General features: G+C 47.0%; 1 protein-coding gene across 6 annotated transcripts in view; it reads right to left on the bottom strand.

The window, feature by feature from the left end:
• LOC123760898 (dipeptidase 1) overlaps nt 1–22,500 on the bottom strand; it is a 181,091-nt gene that overhangs the window by 58,975 nt on the left and 99,616 nt on the right. For all 6 annotated transcript variants that reach the window (XR_011229383.1, XM_045746715.2, XM_045746716.2 and 3 more), the window contains 3 exons: nt 21,162–21,294; nt 10,730–10,880; nt 9,232–9,295 (listed from right to left, as the gene is read on the bottom strand). Coding sequence is in view for 5 of the 6 variants with exons in the window: in XM_045746715.2 (XP_045602671.1) it covers nt 9,232–9,295; nt 10,730–10,880; nt 21,162–21,294 (348 nt within the window). In the remaining variant the exon portion in view is untranslated. The remainder of the gene's footprint in view (nt 1–9,231; nt 9,296–10,729; nt 10,881–21,161; nt 21,295–22,500) is intronic.

Below are 22,500 nucleotides of genomic sequence, written 5' to 3'. Positions count from 1 at the left end.
CGACGTGTCCTGATAACACGTCGGAGGGTAACGACCATTCTGCTGCAGTTAGACTTGGTTTACCAAGACGTGCGGTAATACCTAACCAATTACGGTGCGTCAAGAAATTTTAAGTCAAAATATATTGGTTTTCATGCGAAGAGCGTAAATTTTGGTAGAATTAATCTACTGCCGGAATATTTAGAAAGAAACTTATTCAGTTATACAGTGAAATACTTGCAGCCAGTGTGTTTTCAACGAACACACATCATCACACACAAAAAACATCTTGTTTTTTGCTTTTAGCACTGACAAGGCATTTTAAAGAAATAAATCACCCTCCTTACAAAAGTCATAGTTTCATAACTCGCCTTGTGATCCTCCTTTTAGAGTTTAAAGCCATATCTTTAGATCTTGAGATGATTTTGGGGCTTTTTAGTGTCCCCGCGGCCCGGTCCTCGACCTGGCCTCCACCCCCAGGAAGCAGCCCGTGACAGCTGACTAACACCCAGGTACCTATTTTACTGCTAGGTAACAGCTAGGTAACAAAGTAACATATGAGTAAAGGAAACTTAAGAAGACCTACTGACTCATACGACGAGGTTCCTATTTATGTCCAGATAACCTCTTTCTTATTTGTGTCTAACCTTCACACGAGGCAACCCAGCTGAGGTGATCTATATTCATGATGTCTCCCGCTAGGCTGTTTGTTTGACGGGCTCACCATAGCCCGTGCTACTTGGAACTTGTTCCGAGTGGCTGAATCTATAACAGCAGCAGCTAGGCTGTTACTGGTCACGGGAGACATCTCCCGTCACGCAGGGTGCAGTCGCACCTCCACAGATCTCCAGTATCATCTACTGATACTGGAAATGGCTCAAAAGGGCCACCACTTATGGGCTATTCATGCCCAAGCCACCTTTTGGGAGGCTTAATCTTCTCTCTCTCTCTCTGTTACTGGTCCACGCTCGAGGTGGTGAGCCGCGGCTCTCCGCCACAGTTTACTCGGGTCCAGAGACCATTTGAAAGAAAGTATTTCGCTTATCCCCGCGTGGCACCTGATGCACCAGCGAGAGGAAACATGCAGAGTTCAGTATTTGTGGTGCAGCATCGAGGAATGGAGGCAAACTCTTGAGTTTACATTCTCCTTTATGATTATTGGATATTAGTTTAACTGCCTCGTATAGGCCGACTGTATTTCTGCAGTATACTTTGGTCTCATGTTGGTCTTTGTTAGTTTTCATGATGCTTTCAAATGCTGCTATTTTTTTTTATGAATAATTTTGTTCGCAATAATTTTGCATAGAATTCCAGTGCAAATAATGTAGTTACGCACTGAATGGTGTATACTGTTAGCGTTATTAGAGAAGTTCTACAATTGAATTTACTCAATTTATGTTTTATGTGTTAAAATTTTAACGAATTTATTATTATATTCGAATTGGTTTGTGGCCGATAGGTCGTTACTACTATATTTTTTTTTTTGAGATATATACAAGAGTTGTTACATTCTTGTAGTCAGGCAAATCATGAAAATTTGTTGTACCTGAAGTACACAACTCTTCTAAAAACACCAAGAGTATTAAAACAGGATAATAATGATAACTAAATACTGATAATCTCTACGAAGAGGGAGAAGCCGCTAAAATTATGATTACAAACGTGAAAATCTCTTATAACAGACTGGACAAGGGAACCATAGGAAGGAGAAAATACGCGAAGAACCACATTATGTAATTGAACAAATCCACAAGGGCCGTGACGAGGAGTCGAACCTGCGTCCGGGAGCATCTCAGACACTGATCAGGTGTTAATCTGAAGCTCTCAGGTACAAGGCAGTAGTCGTCCTGTTGTCTTCATTTTCTTATATTCGTAAATTATTTTTCTTTGTCACCTTGTTTTTTGTTTACTCTTTATCCACTTGCATCTCTCACGACACTTTCTCTCACATCCTCATCTCTCCTCACTTTCTCTCACATCCTCATCTCTCCTCACCTTCCTCAGAGGTTCTCACTCGACATGTTATCTCACTCAATGTCAACTCACCACTTCTCCCCTCATCTCACCTCACCTCACTTCACCTCTTGCATCATTTGAACTCCTCACCTGTCACCTCATTTTATCACCTGTCATCTTAGTTCATCTCACCTCACAACATCACCTCTCCTCATAATTCACATTCTAAAACCTCACCTCTTCTCACCTTCTCTCACTTCACCTCACCTCACAATATCTCATCTCTCAAGTCTTCTCCCCTCACCTCACCCCCCCCCCTCACCACCTCACTAGTGAGAAATTCCCTCACTACCCCCAAGTGTTGTGTTGTGTTGCTTCCCGCATCGTGTCTGTGTGTGTGTCTATTGTCTGAAGGTTATCTCCCTCAGAGACTAACTGTGAACCAGTGTGACCTTGTCAGTACAATATATTAATCATTCCTGGGCCGCTCTGGGTGCTGCTAACACACGTTGTCATAACTACATAATTACCGGAAAGGTGCTATAGCTAATGATGACATTTTGTTATGATAACTTTTCCCAGTTTTACTCCAGTGGTAATTTGCTGGGTTTGAAGGTCTCCTCCAGGCGTGGGGAGTCGTCTCCTCCAGGCGTGGGGAGCCGTCTCCTCCAGGCGTGGGGAGCCGTCTCCTCCAGGCGTGGGGAGTCGTCTCCTCCAGGCGTGGGGAGCCGTCTCCTCCAGGCGTGGGGAGTCGTCTCCTCCAGGCGTGGGGAGCCGTCTCCTCCAGGCGTGGGGAGCCGTCTCCTCCAGGCGCGGGGAGCCGTCAAGAAAACTCAGGTATTTACGTGATCAAACTAATAAGTATAATGTAAGTGGTGTTTGGGCTGAGATGATTATAGCAAACTAAAGAAAAAATAAATAAAATAAAATAGCCTAAATTGTTGGATATATTGTTATCATTCAACCGTCGACTAAGCATTCAAATTTATTAAATGAAAATACAATACCTTCCTATTAAAATCATTATGATTTAGAAATTGTCCATAAATACCACAAATTTAAGTATTTATGACAATAGTCTTACTGTTCAAAATCAAGTAATAATTTTGTTTTCAAATAAAAAATAAAAACATTTGTAGTATGTGTATGTATAGATGTATACGTATGTATGTGTGTGTGTATATATATATATATATATATATATATATATATATATATATATATATATATATATATATATATATATATATAATCGTACCTAGTAGCCAGAACGCACTTCTCAGCCTACTATGCAAGGCCCAATTTGCCTAATAAGCCAAGTTTTCCTGAATTAATATATTTTCTCTAATTTTTTTCTTATGAAATGATAAAGCTACCCATTTCATTATGTATGAGGTCAATTTTATTTTATTGGAGTTAAAATTAACGTAGATATATGACCGAACATAACCAACCCTACCTAACCTATCTCTATAGGTTAGGTTCGGTTAGGTAGCCGAAAAAGTTAGGTTAGGTTAGGTAGTTGAAAAACAATTTTTTCATGAAAACTTGGCTTATTAGGCAAATCGCGCCTTGCATAGTAGGCTGAGATGTGCGTTCTGGCTACTAGGTACGACATTTATATATATATATATATATATATATATATATATATATATATATATATATATATATATATGTGTATGTATGAATGTGTACATGTATATGTAACATTAATAATTGTGTAACTAGCGTCAAACATTGTTATTTGCTTAGCTAAACGAACTAGAGGGTTCAGTTCCTGAACCGATTATGTGCCTCTGTAATCCTTTACACCACCGCCCACGGGATGGGTATCGGGTGCATAAGACACTGAATTGTATCTCAAGTCATCTATTCTTAACCTGTAGTTGGGTTATCAATGAATTGGTGAATAACCATTAATGAATTGGTGAATAATGGCGTCCTGAACAACACAAAGCCTTAGTATTAAATAGTATCCTCAGTCTTCTCTGATTTTAACGGTTACCAAATAGCAAGGAAAGGTGACGAAGTATGAAGAGACGACGGAAGACAAGGAAATTTATGCCACACAATTCTTGGATTTCCCTGAGGAAATGAGCGTGTCTGCTACGAAGTCTGAGGCAATGAGCGTGTCTGCTACGAAGTCTGAGGCAATAAGCGTGTCTGCTACGAAGTCTGAGGCAATAAGCGTGTCTGCTACGAAGTCTGAGGCAATAAGCGTGTCTGCTACGAAGTCTGAGGCAATGAGCGTGTCTGCTACGAAGTCTGAGGCAATAAGCGTGTCTGCTACGAAGTCTGAGGCAATAAGCGTGTCTGCTACGAAGTCTGAGGAAATAAGCGTGTCTGCTACGAAGACTGAGGCAATAAGCGTGTCTGCTACGAAGTCTGAGGCAATGAGCGTGTCTGCTACGAAGTCAACTGAGCTAGGACGTCGAGAACTACAAGTGCTTCATTACACAGTGTAGGCAGCAGCAGCAGCAGCAGAGGCTACAAGGGCTTCAGTGTAGGCAGCAGCAGAGGCTACAAGGGCTTCAGTGTAGGCAGCAGCAGAGGCTACAAGGGCTTCAGTGTAGGCAGCAGCAGAGGCTACAAGGGCTTCAGTGTAGGCAGCAGCAGAGGCTACAAGGGCTTCAGTGTAGGCAGCAGCAGCAGAGGCTACAAGGGCTTCAGTGTAGGCAGCAGCAGAGGCTACAAGGGCTTCAGTGTAGGCAGCAGCAGAGGCTACAAGGGCTTCAGTGTAGGCAGCAGCAGAGGCTACAAGGGCTTCAGTGTAGGCAGCAGCAGAGGCTACAAGGGCTTCAGTGTAGGCAGCAGCAGAGGCTACAAGGGCATCAGTGTAGGCAGCAGCAGTAGCAGAGGCTACAAGGGCTTCAGTGTAGGCAGAAACAGCAGCAGCAGAGGCTACAAGGGCTTCAGTGTAGGCAGCAGCAGCAGCATTGGCTACAAGGGCTTCAGTGTAGGCAGCAGCAGCAGAGGCTACAAGGGCTTCAGTGTAGGCAGCAGCAGCAGAGGCTACAAGGGCTTCAGTGTAGGCAGCAGCAGAGGCTACAAGGGCTTCAGTGTAGGCAGCAGTAGAGGCTACAAGGGCATCAGTGTAGGCAGCAGCAGCAGCAGAGGCTACAAGGGCTTCAGTGTAGGCAGCAGCAGCAGAGGCTACAAGGGCTTCAGTGTAGGCAGCAGCAGCAGAGGCTACAAGGGCTTCAGTGTAGGCAGCAACAGAGGCTACAAGGGCTTCAGTGTAGGCAGCAGCAGCAGAGGCTACAAGGGCATCAGTGTAGGCAGCAGCAGAGGCTATAAGGGCATCAGTGTAGGCAGCAGCAGCAGCAGAGGCTACAAGGGCTTCAGTGTAGGCAGCAGCAGCAGAGGCTACAAGGGCTTCAGTGTAGGCAGCAGCAGAGGCTACAAGGGCTTCAGTGTAGGCAGCAGCAGCAGAGGCTACAAGGGCATCAGTGTAGGCAGCAGCAGAGGCTACAAGGGCTTCAGTGTAGGCAGAAACAGCAGCAGCAGAGGCTACAAGGGCTTCAGTGTAGGCAGCAGCAGCAGCATTGGCTACAAGGGCATCAGTGTAGGCAGCAGCAGTAGAGGCTACAAGGGCTTCAGTGTAGGCAGCAGCAGAGGCTACAAGGGCTTCAGTGTAGGCAGCAGCAGAGGCTACAAGGGCTTCAGTGTAGGCAGCAGCAGAGGCTACAAGGGCATCAGTGTAGGCAGCAGCAGCAGCAGAGGCTACAAGGGCTTCAGTGTAGGCAGCAGCAGCAGCATTGGCTACAAGGGCTTCAGTGTAGGCAGCAGCAGCGGCTACAAGGGCTTCAGTGTAGGCAGCAGCAGAGGCTACAAGGGCTTCAGTGTAGGCAGCAGCAGCAGCGGCTACAAGGGCTTCAGTGTAGGCAGCAGCAGCAGAGGCTACAAGGGCTTCAGTGTAGGCAGCAGCAGCAGAGGCTACAAGGGCTTCAGTGTAGGCAGCAGCAGCAGAGGCTACAAGGGCTTCAGTGTAGGCAGCAACAGAGGCTACAAGGGCTTCAGTGTAGGCAGCAGCAGCAGAGGCTACAAGGGCATCAGTGTAGGCAGCAGCAGAGGCTACAAGGGCATCAGTGTAGGCAGCAGCAGCAGCAGAGGCTACAAGGGCTTCAGTGTAGGCAGCAGCAGCAGAGGCTACAAGGGCTTCAGTGTAGGCAGCAGCAGAGGCTACAAGGGCTTCAGTGTAGGCAGCAGCAGCAGAGGCTACAAGGGCATCAGTGTAGGCAGCAGCAGAGGCTACAAGGGCTTCAGTGTAGGCAGAAACAGCAGCAGCAGAGGCTACAAGGGCTTCAGTGTAGGCAGCAGCAGCAGCATTGGCTACAAGGGCATCAGTGTAGGCAGCAGCAGTAGAGGCTACAGGGGCTTCAGTGTAGGCAGCAGCAGCAGAGGCTACAAGGGCTTCAGTGTAGGCAGCAGCAGAGGCTACAAGGGCTTCAGTGTAAGCAGCAGCAGAGGCTACAAGGGCATCAGTGTAGGCAGCAGCAGCAGCAGAGGCTACAAGGGCTTCAGTGTAGGCAGCAGCAGCAGCATTGGCTACAAGGGCTTCAGTGTAGGCAGCAGCAGCGGCTACAAGGGCTTCAGTGTAGGCAGCAGCAGAGGCTACAAGGGCTTCAGTGTAGGCAGCAGCAGCAGCGGCTACAAGGGCTTCAGTGTAGGCAGCAGCAGCAGAGGCTACAAGGGCTTCAGTGTAGGCTGATGAGGATGTATGTGAGGCTGGCAGCACTGCCTCTTAGATCCCTGAGTGATGTACCCAAGTACCTCCAGCATGATGCACACACTCAGGGCTCTACAGCATGGAGAAAACCTCTTACAAAACAACTTTTCAGTTCCATTATGGATTCATATACATTATGGAGGATACACTTTCTGTGCCACATACATTATGGAGGATACACTTTGTGTCACATACATTATGTAAGATACACTTTGTGTCACATACATTATGTAAGATACACTTTCTGTGTCACATACATTATGGAGGATACACTTTCTGTGTCACATACATTATGGAGGATACACTTTCTGTGTCGTGGTGCTCTAGGTCACTATGTCCCCGCTTCACCCTAAGCCTCCACATTAAACATTTATACCAACCGTTTCGAAATAGCAAACATGTGAAGGACAGAAAATGTAATGTCTTTTCCTTTAAAAAAAATAATAATAATTTTGAGTATTTCATTTATTCTTTCCATGGAGGCCGGCTTAGCGGCTCCCTGTCCTCCCACCTGCTCCACTAATAGCCAATTAGAGCACCGAGATCCTCCTTACTGTCTCTTACTGGCTCGTGTGCGCTCCTTGGGACTAACTGGGGCTCTGCTTTACTCTTTATTTGTGGGTGATGAGACGAGTGAACTCTTGATGACTGTGACGAGTCCTGTACTCTCTCCTAGTGACTGTGATGACTCCTGCACTCTCTCCTGGTGACTGTGATGACTCCTGCACTCTCTCCTGGTGACTGTGATGACTCCTGCACTCTCTCCTGGTGACTGTGATGACTCCTGCACTCTCTCCTGGTGACTGTGATGACTCCTGCACTCTCTCCTGGTGACTGTGATGACTCCTGCACTCTCTCCTGGTGACTGTGATGACTCCTGCACTCTCTCCTGGTGACTGTGATGACTCCTGCACTCTCTCCTGGTGACTGTGATGACTCCTGTACTCTCTCCTGGTGACTGTGATGAGTCCTGTACTCTCTCCTGGTGACTGTGATGAGTCCTGTACTCTCTCCTGGTGACTGTGATGAGTCCTGCACTCTCTCCTGGTGACTGTGATGAGTCCTGTACTCTCTCCTGGTGACTGTGATGAGTCCTGCACACTCTCCTGGTGACTGTGATGAGTCCTGCACTCTCTCCTGGTGACTGTGATGAGTCCTGCACTCTCTCCTGGTGACTGTGATGAGTCCTGCACTCTCCCCTGGTGACTGTGATGAGTCCTGCACTCTCCCCTGGTGACTGTGATGAGTCCTGCACTCTCCCCTGGTGACTGTGATGAGTACTGCACTCTCTCCTGGTGACTGTGATGAGTACTGCACTCTCTCCTGGTGACTGTGATGAGTACTGCACTCTCTCCTGGTGACTGTGATGAGTACTGCACTCTCTCCTGGTGACTGTGATGAGTACTGCACTCTCTCCTGGTGACTGTGATGAGTACTGCACTCTCTCCTGGTGACTGTGATGAGTACTGCACTCTCTCCTGGTGACTGTGATGAGTACTGCACTCTCTCCTGGTGACTGTGATGAGTACTGCACTCTCTCCTGGTGACTGTGATGAGTACTGCACTCTCTCCTGGTGACTGTGATGAGTACTGCACTCTCTCCTGGTGACTGTGATGAGTACTGCACTCTCTCCTGGTGACTGTGATGAGTACTGCACTCTCTCCTGGTGACTGTGATGAGTACTGCACTCTCTCCTGGTGACTGTGATGAGTCCTGCACTCTCTCCTGGTGACTGTGATGAGTCCTGCACTCTCTCCTGGTGACTGTGATGAGTCCTGCACTCTCTCCTGGTGACTGTGATGAGTCCTGCACTCTTCCCTGGTGACTGTGATGAGTCCTGCACTCTCCCCTGGTGAGAGTGCAGGAGTCATCTTGGTGTGTGTGTGTGTGTGTGTGCGTGTGCCTGGTCACCCCTGCGGTGTATAGTAAACATGTGAGCCCTGATGTGTATGACATACACGCTGCCCTGTATGACAAGCCTTGCCCAAGATTTCCTCAATCATTTATGCATCTATTTACGAAACCTGTCCATCTTCCTCCATTCATGGCAGCTTTGTTTACATCTATCAAACAGTTTATGATCTCCGAAGCACTACGAGGCTGGTTATGACAATATCCATGGATTGGGAAGTGACGAAACACGCGAACTGTTTAATTCAGGTTTACAAAGGCGCTATAACCGATGAACAGGTTTCGTATGTTGATGCGTAAATACTTCATGAATGCTGACACCTGCCCCTTCGTGTACTTGATAGACGTGATCACCCTGCTGTAGGGGCACGGCACAGAGAGCCAGATTCACGAATGCACTTACGAACCTGTACATCTTTTCTCAATCTTTAGCGGCTTTGTTTCCAATATTTAAACAGTTAATGAGCTCCGAAGCACCAGGAGGCTGTTTATAACAATAACAACAGTTAAATGGGAAGTTTTCATGCTTGTAAACTGTTTAAGAAATGTAACCAAAGCCGTCAAAGATTGAGGAATGATGTACACGTTCGTAAGTGCTTGCGTAACTGCTTTCGTGAATCTGGCCTCAGGGTGACACACAATCAGGACTTACCTGGCCGTAGGGCGTGAGGCCGCGGGTGTTGGGTGGTGGGCGTCCCGACTCAGAGCACTCCGCCCTTGAGGAAGGAGAGAGGTCTTCAATCATAATAATAATACACAAAACAATTGACATGGATATGATGTATCAATGAGAAAATCAGTATGAGCTATGAGAAAGATTCGACCCTGTACACTGGGTGCTCCCCAAGCCCACTCCCAGTAGGCAGCGACATGGCAAAAATAATACAACCTGAGGATTCAACTAAATCCTCTAGCGGTCACAAGGCTTCCACTAAAAGCATGCCAGGGTCTCCGACGTTACAACCCCCCCCCCTCTCCCCTCTACACTGTGACTGTGCTCCACTAGTTCTACCTCATCTCTTTAAATGCACAAAGAAATCATATTGATATGATTCACAAATGAGAAGATCAGTATTATGAACAAATCCACAAGGGCCGTGACGAGGAATCGAACCTGCGTCCGAGAGCATCCCAGACGCTGCCTTAATCGACTGAGCTACGACATGGTAAAAGGAGTTGAAACTGAAGTTTGTTCATTTGATGCATCACGCAATTGTGATTTGTGTGTGTAAAGATCAGTATGTGTGTAATGGCGAGGCAGGAGAGACTTGGCGAGTGCTCCCACAGGGATACACGTCCACACTGCTGTAGCCTAACAAAGCCTATACAGTCTCCGGACTGCGAGAAGTTCTGAAGGCCCCAAACCGGGGCCCAACCAAGGTTTTACAGCCAACCCGACCACACTCCGGCCTACAGTAATGGCGTTCTACAACTACAGAACTCAAGTCGGTTTCTGGGTTGGTCGACTTGTGTACCACTGTGGCAGAGTGGTTAAGGCAGGCGTCTGGGAATCACCAGGTCGCGAATTAAGTCACTCCAGTGCCTCAAAATGATTTTCATTGCGATCTGACTGTAGAGTAAGATATATACAGCTTACATTACATCTACTATCCCACGTCGATAGCGTTGACTGATAACTGATAACGTTGATTCACGAGTCTGTATCTATATATAAATTTTATTCAATATTTATCATTTTGATTCCATGTTGAATTAACGTTTTTCGATCATGTTGTGTTGACTAGGAGAGAGAACCGGAGAGAAGAGAAATGGGAGATATTGGAGGCAGAAAGGCAGGAAGAATGAGAGGGAGAGAGAATGGGTAGAAGGGAGAGATGGATTGAGAGGCCAGGGTTGTCGAGTAACCACTTCACCAGCGATTGCCTTCAAACTCAAGGAAACTTCTGAGAGCAAAACAAAGACGCAGCAACATGCGTGGTGCAGGTGCGCCATAGACTCCTTCAACATGCTACAGGATCACCAAGCACGATTGTGCGCGTTAACGACTTGAAGACGGCTTCCCCCACCACTTACAACAACTATACACTCAAAAGGTCCCCCCTTCAAGAGTTCTTAACTAGGGGGGCCCAGGACTCATCCCACTTGCTGTCTTGTGAGTGAGGGTGTAGGAGAAGGGAGGGAACACTTACCAGGGTGTGTGGCACTTGTGTGTGAGGGTGACATAGCGGACACCCAGGTCATAGAGCGCCCGCACGACGCCCATGCTGCTGGCCAACCCATGCCCGCCCTCCACGCCCATCAGACTGGCCACACGCCCACGCCCAAACTCCTCCAGGATCCCTGTGTGAGATGAGAGGTGAGGCTTTAGCGTGGCAAGTTCTCTCTAGCAGCACAAATATCACCAGTCAGTTAGTCAGTCAGTCAGTCAGTCAGTCAGTCAGTCAGTCAGCCAGCCAGCCAGCCAGCCAGCCAGCCAGCCAGCCAGCCAGCCAGCCAGCCAGCCAGCCAGCCAGCCAGCCAGCCAGCCAGCCAGCCAGCCAGTCAGCCAGTCAGCCAGTCAGCCCTGTTCCCTTAGGAGAGAGAAAGATTTCTGAAACATTAGTTAATGTGGAGAAGACGGGAGGTTGCTGGCATGTCTCCTGAGAGGTGGTGGTGATGGTTCTATGTTCCATGAGCACTCAAGGAAGATACGTGTCTTAAGTCACGGTGGCATGGTGTGAGAACAGTGAGTCACTGTGTCTGCTTGTCTCTCTGTTCTCTGTGTCCCTCTCTCCCCCTCTCTCTCGCTCTCCTTCTCTAGTTCCCTCTCTTCTTTCCGCCACCCCTCTCTACTACCCTCCCCCTCTCTCCTTTTCTCTTTTCTCTAGTTCTCTCTTTCTCCCTCTCGTTCACACTCTCTCCCACTCTCCCTTTTGTTCTCTCCTTGCCTATTCTAACGCCATCCTTCATTCTCTCTCTCTCCCCCCCATCCAGTTCTCTCACCCTCCTCCCGTGCTCTTTCTCCCTCCATTCATCTCTCCAGTTCTCTACCTCAGGTGAGGGGAGGGGGAATTTAGACCATGTGAGGGGGGGTCTTGGGGGTACTTCACGTTTGGGGGCCTTCAACATAGAAATTAAATTATATGACAAAATTAACTCCAATGGTGATAAATCGCATATTTTTTAGAGAAAACAAATATTAGGTTCCATAGAAGACATATGTCCGATTCACTTTCAGTTTTATTGACTAAGAATAACTGACTACACGCAGGCGAAAAAAAAACAAAAAGGGCCGTGACGAGGATCGAATCCTCGTCACGGCCCTTGTGGATTTATTCATTTAATCCATCACGCTATTGTGATGTCTGTGTGTCTACATGTAGGCGTGTAGCACAGGACAGTATCTACAAAAATAATATCTGTCTACATTTAGCGTCTGCAAAATCTTCAACGCGCTCATCAACGTGCGTTGATGAGCTTGTTAAAGCTGGTTATGTATCATCTGTGTATCATCACTGGTCTCGACATCCAGTAGGCCCAGACTACTTTATGTCACGGGTCATCAGAACTGACGCCAACACAGTCAAACATGTCACACACACGATGAACACAGAGACAGAATTGTGATTACTAACATAAAACTGCTTTCCTCGCCAACATTATCAGCAAACACCAGTAACATACAGGACTTAGTAAGCACTACACAGGACCAGTCACTACTACACAGGACCAGTCAGCACTTGTAATATACAGACCTTAGTCAACACTACATAGGACCAGTCAGCACTACACAGGACCAGTCAGCACTTGTAATATACAGACCTTAGTCAACACTACATAGGACCAGTCAGCACTACACAGGACCAGTCAGCACTTGTAATATACAGACCTTAGTCAACACTACATAGGACCAGTCAGCACTACACAGGACCAGTCAGCACTTGTAATATACAGACCTTAGTCAACACCACATAGGACCAGTCAGCACTACACAGGACCAGTCAGCACTTGTAATATACAGACCTTAGTCAACACTACATAGGACCAGTCAGCACTACACAGGACCAGTCAGCACTTGCAACATACAGGCCTTAGTGAACACTACACAGGACCAGGCACCACAATTACATCACACACACTACACTATAGCCAAGTTTACCTGACAACAGCCGCGTTCCTTCACCACCCAAAATTAGTTTCCTTGGTATACTGGTAGAGCTTAGGGGGGGGGAGCAGACAAGGACACTACTCCACACAAGGACACTACACCACACAAGGACACTACACCACACAAGGACACTACACCACACAAGGACACTACACCACACAAGGACACTACACCACACAAGGACACTACTCCACACAAGGACACTACTCCACACAAGGACACTACTCCACACAAGGACACTACTCCACACAAGTACACTACACCACACAAGGACACTACTCCACACAAGGACACTACTCCACACAAGGACACTACTCCACACAAGGACACTACACCACACAAGGACACTACTCCACACAAGGACACTACACCACACAAGGACACTACACCACACAAGGACACTACACCACACAAGGACACTACACCACACAAGGACACTACACCACACAAGGACACTACACCACACAAGGACACTACACCACACAAGGACACTACACCACACAAGGACACTACTCCACACAAGTACACTACACCACACAAGGACACTACACACAAGGACACTACACCACACAAGGACACTACTCCACACAAGGACACTACTCCACACAAGGACACTACTCCACACAAGGACACTACTCCACACAAGGACACTACTCCACACAAGGACACTACTCCACACAAGGACACTACTCCACACAAGGACACTACTCCACACAAGGACACTACTCCACACAAGGACACTACTCCACACAAGGACACTACTCCACACAAGTACACTACACACAAGTACACTACACCACACAAGGACACTACACCACACAAGGACAGTACTCCACACAAGTACACTACACACAAGTACACTACTCCACACAAGGACACTACACCACACAAGGACAGTACTCCACACAAGTACACTACACACAAGTACACTACACCACACAAGTACACTACACACAAGTACACTACACCACACAAGTACACTACACACAAGTACACTACACCACACAAGTAGGAGCAGCATACAAGTCACCTCACAAGTGCTGTCTCCATTACCTAAATTCTCACATCTATCATACTAGTGCAACTCGCGTTTCAAAAGTCTGATATCCCTCACACATCTTATCTTTACGGAACGTCTTGATATTCTTAAATCAGGGTCCATATTCTTAACACAGGTTCGTCTTCACTAAATTAAATGCTATCTAGGATACAAATGGAACTTTAGTAAGTGGCTGATCAGTATTAATTGTAATTTTCCGCCGATATGGATAACACACAACATTCCCGGCGACCCAAAATCTCTCTCGAGACCTTCAAAGGTTTTCCCCTGGATTACAATGGAAGGGAAAGCTTCACCTAGTTCGTGGAGGACCACGTAAAATTCACATCGTCGGGGGAGACAGAGAAGCAGTGCCTAGTCCACATTTACCGTACGTACTGCCGAAGACACAACCTGTTCCCCGTCGCTACGCCTACAGACATTAGGATTCATCTCAAAAGCATTAATCTGAAAGTGCGCAAAGTCGGCGAAAAATTCCATTCAACATTCGTGTACCGCGGGATGGTCATCCAGGGCGATATTAGTTTTTCCCAAGTCAAAAAACAAGAGAAACCACCAAGGGTGGTAAGATTTCCTCAAAAGGCGAACAAGTCAAAAGGTAATCGGTCACACTGGGGGTTCCTTAAGCGTGATGAGAGTCGGGACCTGTTCTTATCCGACATGCAGAAGTGGATCGCGGACTTCGAAGACTGTAAGAGCATCATCTCCGATTCTAATACCAGCGGTGACGAGGAATTCTGAGCGGGTGACGTCTATCTCTGAGAAATCAGCTTTTGATAATGACTAAATCGTGTTATAATGTAGTTTCTCACATATGATATTTGTGGCTGGAGTTGTTTTAGATTCAGTTACTCAGACTTAGTTGTAATAACTACTACTGCTGTTCAAAACTGAAGTTCGGGGCTATGGTAATGCCGTAAAAAATAAACTATTTTCCTGTTTATCCTAATTTAATTCACCTTTTGAATGCTATAAAAGTTGTGTGTAAAACAAAACAAATAAAAATGTCCTGTGAATGTTTAACTTTCCTAATGTCCCTAAGGGTCATTTGTGCCTCGTTAGAGGCCCCAACCACTTGGGTAGAGCGACGGTCTCGCTTCATGCAGGTCGGCGTTCAATCCCCGACCGTCCACTGAGTGATTGGGCACCATTCCTTCCCTCCCTTGTCCCATCCCAAATCCTGACCCCATCCCAGTGCTATATATATAGTCGTAATGGCTAGGCGCTTTCCCCGTGATAATTATCTCCCACACTTTAAAATGAGATAGTGGCTATCGTTAGAAACAAGGTAGTTGATGGCTAATGTTAATTGCTGTCTTGTTTGTGTGTTGATGAAGACAGTGTATATTGAAAGTTGTTACAGTGATGATGCGACGATAGTGGAGGAGAAAACTGTGTGAATAGTGAAGGTAGTGAAGTGTAGAGAAGATGGTGAAGGGTTGAGAGGATGGGGTCAAGACAGTGGACAGGTAGATAAGGTGGTGAAAGGAATGGAAAGTGGTGAAGGGTAGTGATGGTAGAACGGTAGTGATGGTAGAACGGTAGTGATGGTAGAACGGTAGTGATGGTAGAACGGTAGTGATGGTAGAACGGTAGTGATGGTAGAACGGTAGTGATGGTGAAGGATAGGTGACGTGAAGGGAAGGGTACGTGATGCACAAGATACGAGGTGGATAGAAAGGAATGAGATGAAGAAGAGGGAAGGTAGTGAAGGTGGATAATGAGAGATAACAAAGTAGATGTAAGATAATGAATGCTCAGGAAGGTGTTAAATGATAGGGAAGATGGTGAAGGAGGCAGAAGACTTTAAACAGGTCACCCAGTGGTACTGGAGTAATTATCATATTTAAGAGGGGCTGATGAGTCGTGTGTAGTGTAGATGGTTACACTGTTGCACTTTGTGTATAGTGTAGATGGTTACACTGTTGCACTTTGTGTATAGTGTAGATGGTTACACTGTTGCACTTTGTGTATAGTGTAGATGGTTACACTGTTGCACTTTGTGTATAGTGAAGATGGTGACGGGTGAAGACGGTCGTGTAGTGAAGATGGTGACGGGTGAAGACGGTCGTGTAGTGAAGACGGTCGTGTAGTGAAGACGGTCGTGTAGTGAAGACGGTCGTGTAGTGAAGACGGTCGTGTAGTGAAGACGGTCGTGTAGTGAAGACGGTCGTGTAGCGAAGAAGGCGACGGGTGAAGAAGGCGACGGGTGAAGATGGCGACGGGTGAAGATGGCGACGGGTGAAGATGGCGACGGGTGAAGATGGCGACGGGTGAAGATGGCGACGGGTGAAGATGGCGACGGGTGAAGATGGCGACGGGTGAAGATGGCGACGGGTGAAGATGGCGACGGGTGAAGATGGCGACGGGTGAAGATGGCGACGGGTGAAGATGGCGACGGGTGAAGATGGCGACGGGTGAAGATAGCGACGGGTGAAGATAGCGACGGGTGAAGATAGCGACGGGTGAAGATAGCGACGGGTGAAGATAGCGACGGGTGAAGATAGCGACGGGTGAAGATAGCGACCGGTGAAGATAGCGACCGGTGAAGATAGCGACCGGTGAAGATAGCGACCGGTGAAGATAGCGACGGGTGAAGATAGCGACGGGTGAAGATAGCGACGGGTGAAGATAGTGGCGGGTGAAGATGAGGCGCGGGTGAAGATGTATAACCTATATATAACCTATAATAGGTATAGGTTAAGTAATAATTGTAATTACGAAGCAATAAGATGCTTATCTTAAGATACTAACAAGGTTAGGTAAGGTCGGTGTTTTCTATGAATCTTTTTAAGGGTATCTATTATGTTTAGTATATCACCTATGCACGTAGTTAATAAGTCAATATTGACTTTATGAATTTGCGAGAACGGGTTGGAAGATGAGGCCTCTCTTACCTAAGCCTCGCCGGGTACCTGCCCTTCCTCCTATCCCAAATATGTTGTTGTTGTTTTAGATTCAGCTCCTCGGAAGAAAAGTTCCAAATAGCTCAGGCTCTGTAGTAGTAGAAGTAGAAGTAGAAGTAGTAGAAGTAGAAGTAGTAATAGTCGCCAAGTAGTAGGAGCTCAATCTCCATCCTCATGAAGAGGATGGAGATTGAGTTTTATATGTATATACATATACCTTATATGTATACTGAAGACGCTTACAGTGATGAAGAGCAGAGATGGTGAAGGGACAGGTAAGGTAGTGAAGGTGGAGGAGGGAAGGTGGTGGTGATGGTGAGGGAAGGTGGTGATGGTGAGGAAAGATGGTGAGGGATGATGGAGGAGGGAAGGTGGTGATGGTGAGGGAAGATGGTGAGGGATGGTGATGGTGAGGGAAGGTGGTGATGGTGATGGATGGTGGAGGAGGGAAGGTGGTGATGGTGAGGGAAGATGGTGATAGTGAGGGAAGATGGTGATAGTGAGGGAAGATGGTGATGGTGAGGGAAGATGGTGATGGTGAGGGAAGATGGTGAGGGAAGATGGTGATGGTGAGGGAAGATGGTGATGGTGAGGGAAGATGGTGATGGTGAGGGAAGATGGTGATGGTGAGGGAAGATGGTGATGGTGAGGGAAGATGGTGATGGTGAGGGAAGATGGTGATGGTGAGGGAAGATGGTGATGGTGAGGGAAGATGGTGATGGTGAGGGAAGATGGTGATGGTGAGGGAAGATGGTGATGGTGAGGGAAGATGGTGATGGTGAGGGAAGATGGTGATGGTGAGGGAAGATGGTGATGGTGAGGGAAGATGGTGATGGTGAGGGATAATGATGGTTGTAGGTGGAGGACCTAGCAGAGACGGGGTAGTGAAGATAACTTACAGTGATGAAGGCAGAGTTTATAGTGAAGATTGTTAGAGATGATGGTGTGCATTGTAGAAGGTGACGTTTGAGTGGAGAGGGTTACAGTGAAGGTGAATACAGTGACGAAGGCTTTGTAGTTACAGTGCTTACCTAACAGTGACCACAGGGACGTGAGATCTAGCTCGTTATGCCCCGTCAACTGGTCCCACTCACTACGGGCTCGCCATAGCCCGTGCTACTTTGAACTTTTGGTTCCGGGTAGCGAATCTTAAACAACAAACTGGTCCCATCGTTAAAGTTGTGTATGGAGGTGGCTTCCACAACCTCTTTCATTGTATTCCTCTTACTGACCACCTATACAATGCGCATTTTTATTGTTTACAATCAATGGTCTCGCTTCATGCAGGTCTGCGTTCAATCCCCGACCGTCCAAGTGGCTGGGAACCATTCCTTGCCCCCGTCCCATCCCAAGTCCTTATCCTGACTCCTTCCAAGTGCTATATAGTCGTAATGGCTTTGCGCTTTTCCCCTGATAGTTTCCCTTCCCCTTCTATTTGTGTCTTGTCCTGCTTTTTCTGGACTTAAGAGACTGGCCTTGTCTACCTTGTTTATTGCTCTCAGTATCTTGTATGTTGTGATCATACCTCCCGTCACACTCATGAGTTCCCCTTCACACACAGGAGCCTAATCAACCTAACCTAACCTAATCTTACCTGACCTTGCCTTACCTTACCTAACCTAACCTTCCCTAACCTAACTTAACCTTACTCTACGTAACCTAACCTTCCCTAATCTAACTTAACCTTACTCTACGTAACCTAACCTAACCTTGAAGTGTCTTCAACCACGAGGAAACATCTCCCCTCGCCAACCAAGCCTCCACCCCTCCCCCAGTAAGTCTCCCCCCCCCCCTGGCCCCCAGCTGTGACCTCACCCACCACCACCACCACACTACCACCACCACACTACCACCACCACACTACCACCACCACACTACCACCACCACACTACCACCACCACACTACCACCACCACACTAAGACAGTCTCTCCCTCGCTCTATAATACATTACAAGTGTTACATTTCCTTCCGTATTTATGAACCACTTTCCATTTTCCTTGAGAGGCAATTAGGCCTCTTTAGAGATCCTCTTTATCCCTTGGGGTTCTCAATATTAATTTGTCGGACAGTTTACCGTGGACAACTAAGCACTGGACACTTCACCGTGGACAACTAAGCACCGGACACTTCACCGTGGACAACTAAGCACTGGACACTTCACCGTGGACAACTAAGCACCGGACACTTCACCGTGGACAACTAAGCACCGGACACTTCACCGTGGACAACTAAGCACCGGACACTTCACCGTGGACAACTAAGCACCGGACACTTCACCGTGGACAATTAAGCACCGGACACTTCACCGTGGACAACTAAGCACCGGACACTTCACCGTGGACAACTAAGCACCGGACACTTCACCGTGGACAACTAAGCACCGGACACTTCACCGTGGACAACTAGGCACCGGACAGTTTACCTTTAACTATCATCAATGGTGTTGTTACACACTATGTGATTGCATTCATTGTCTCTCGTACAGATGCAATTCACATTATCGTTGTAGTTACATAATATTACAATAATGAATGAGAACTGTCATAATAATGGTTGCAATCATTATATTTGGAGACATTCGGCGCCGTGGAGAAGGGGGTGGACCTGCTGCATGGGTAACACCTTCTCCGTATCAACCTACCCAGGCTTTCCGCCCTGGAGAGGCCACTCCAGACCGACAACCAGAGCGCACCACCATAGTCTCCTGAGACTGATGGATGCCTACTACTAATTCAATTTGGTCAAGTTCATGGCTAGTGTGTCATAGACATTTTATGTGACCTGTGGACCAGATCACACACTAGAAGGTGAAGGGACGACGACGACGTTTCGGTCCGTCCTGGACCATTCTCAAGTCGATTGTGACTTGACTCACCTAATGCCTCGGTGATCCTAGCAGTAAACAAGTCCCCCGGAGCAAGAAACTTGTTGTGTCATGCATAAGGGAAAATGTCAGTTCTTAAGGAACAGGAACTTTGATAAATCTAACCACAGGCTTCCTGAAAAGCCTGTGGTTAGAAAATCTGTAAAAAAAACTGGTGCAAAAGCCGGTGCTAAAGCCGGTGCTAAAGCCGGTACTAAAGCCGGTACTAAAGCCGGTGCTAAAGCCGGTGCTAAAGCCGGTGCTAAAGCCGGTACTAAAGCCGGTGCTAAAGCCGGTGCTAAAGCCGGTGCTAAAGCCGGTACTAAAGCCGGTGCTAAAGCCGGTGCTAAAGCCGGTGCTAAAGCCGGTACTAAAGCCGGTGCTAAAGCCGGTGCTAAAGCCGGTGCTAAAGCCGGTGCTAAAGCCGGTGCTAAAGCCGGTGCTAAAGCCGGTGCTAAAGCCGGTACTAAAGCCGGTGCTAAAGCCGGTGCTAAAGCCGGTGCTAAAGCCGGTGCTAAAGCCGGTGCTAAAGCCGGTGCTAAAGCCGGTGCTAAAGCCGGTGCTAAAGCCGGTACTAAAGCCGGTACTAAAGCCGGTACTAAAGCCGGTACTAAAGCCGGTGCTAAAGCCGGTGTTAAAGCCGGTGCTAAAGCCGGTGCTAAAGCCGGTGCTAAAGCCGGTGCTAAAGCCGGTACTAAAGCCGGTGCTAAAGCCTGTACTAAAGCCGGTACTAAAGCCTGTACCGTTCATAAACTTCTCAAAGAGCCAAATGCAATATTCGGGTCTTTCACAGACACCCAAGCAGTGTGGCAAGTGACATCTGGATACCGGAGTATAATCTATATATTCTACATGTGATAAGGTACATAGGTCGCATGGCGGAGTAGTTTGTATAATAGAGGACTAAATGTTCGTTGCAATTACAACTCGTAAATATTATCACTATCTCTGTAAATCATTATTACATTAAGTTAATAAGATATTATAAACTTTTGGTGATTCAGTTTTATATTATAATTAGTTATTCAAAGAATATGCCGCAGTTCGTAAGTTCACCTCTGTCTTCTACGTTCAGTGTAAGAAACAAGTTCCCATTCTTCATGTTGGCGACATTTAATGACTCCCTATTGTATCCTTATTTTAGTAACTACATCCGGGTGCCTGCTGGAAACCCATAGTTTAAAAGTTACGTCAAATTTTCAACTTTGGCCCCTAATTAAGAACAATGTTTTCAAGCCAGATACTGGCTTGAAATCGTAGTTTTATCGTAGATATCGTAGATATCGAAATCGTAGATAATCGTAGTTTTAATTTGAATCTCAATTCTCGCATTTTTACTGTCAAGTTTGGCTGAAACTTTTACAAAGCCTCACAATTGGAAGTACTGTAACCGTATTCTGCTGTGTTAACTTTCCCCTCTGTGGAGTTACACCTGCTCAGGAACTTGAAGCGCCTCCCCTCTCTCTCAGCCTCCCCTCATTCACTTTAATTTCCTCTCACTACAAATTTCCTTCATTGTCGAGTCTCCCCTCAACCGCATTGCTGAAATTTCCCCTCCCCACTATTACAGATTCTTCAATCTCATTCCTTTCTCTTGCCAACTGCCTTCCTGACGCTCATTGTCCTCATTCTCCTCAGCCTTACCTGCTGAGGACCTGACGAGAGTGGTCTCTCCAGGACTGGCAGCCAACATGCGCTTCACAACGTCGATCTGCTCCAGCAGAAGCTGCACCGTGTTGAGGTACTGCGACTCGCACGGTACGTACACCGACCAAAACTGTGGGAGAAACGGTACACTGGGATTAGTAGGATATGTAACCTCGCCAGAGCCGTTTCCCACCGCCGGTTACGGTGGTAGGAAGTAATTATCTAAAGAAAGCACCACACCGGGAGATTAGTGTATGGTGGCACAGTATGCTGGGATCAGTGTAAGGGCTGACGCTACCAGATTAGTGCTAAAGATCTCAGTGTTATCAGAGTAGTGGGCTAATGTAGGCAAATTTGCCGGTTTCATCTTCTCTCTCATTTAACGGGATTCCAACATGGGATAGGATCCAGTTTAGGGTACCTTACCTGTAGCTATTGTCCCTAGGTACAAAATTGTGGTAATATTCCCACGTTGTCTTTCCACTATTTCTTTCCTAATATATGAAATGCAGCTTTTGAGTGTCTGATTACATTTTGAGTGACTTGTATAGTAATATATGCGAATGCCCGATGTATATGGCAAACAACTCAAGTTTGGGTTGATGATACAGGTCCTTGCTGGCTGTGCAAAGAGCAGCGCCAGCACTCATATTCTGTGTCCACCGATCCGTGTGTGAAGATGTGGGTGGCTACTGCAATGTTGCTCATATGCTATTCTATGATGCGCCTTAGGATTGATGGATCATTGGGAGTCTGTTTCATCGTTAGACCTATTACAATGTTGAAAGTGGGCTCCTCCCACGGTGTGGGAACAAATGTAGTTCAGATGTGGATGATCACTAAGTATCATGCTTTGTAGTCTGTTTAGGACTTCAACCGTTCTGGCAGCCTAAAAGTTTCAATTGTTTTGGCCTTGTGCAAACACCAAGGCCTCTCGTACTGGGGCTGGATCAGGGGAAATAAGTATCTTAACTCATAATCGTGGCTGTTCTTTGAGTTATTCTTTCTTGAAGAGGGCAAACCCGTTCCCAGTCTTAGTCTTGCAAGCCAGGTCCACACAGGAGCTCCCTAAGTAGCTCTCATAGATCTCATATCGTCAGCTCAGGCTATTATTAAGGTTCTGTTGATGGAACAGTGGAGGATAACACGTCTCTCGCGCCATGAATACAGTCAGAATACAGCTAGAGAGAGAGATAACATAACACGGTTATCATGACCACTGCTGTAGCACAGCACGAGCTAGATAATGTATCTCTAGTTACAAGATCACTTTCATAGCACAGCACAAGAGGGATAACAGTTCTGCCATCGTGACCACCACCATAACACAGCCCCA

The sequence above is a fragment of the Procambarus clarkii genome, chromosome 3 (genome assembly GCF_040958095.1).
Source record: "Procambarus clarkii isolate CNS0578487 chromosome 3, FALCON_Pclarkii_2.0, whole genome shotgun sequence".
NCBI classification, from domain to species: Eukaryota; Metazoa; Arthropoda; class Malacostraca; order Decapoda; family Cambaridae; genus Procambarus; species Procambarus clarkii.
This window is presented reverse-complemented; position numbering and strand designations above follow the sequence as displayed.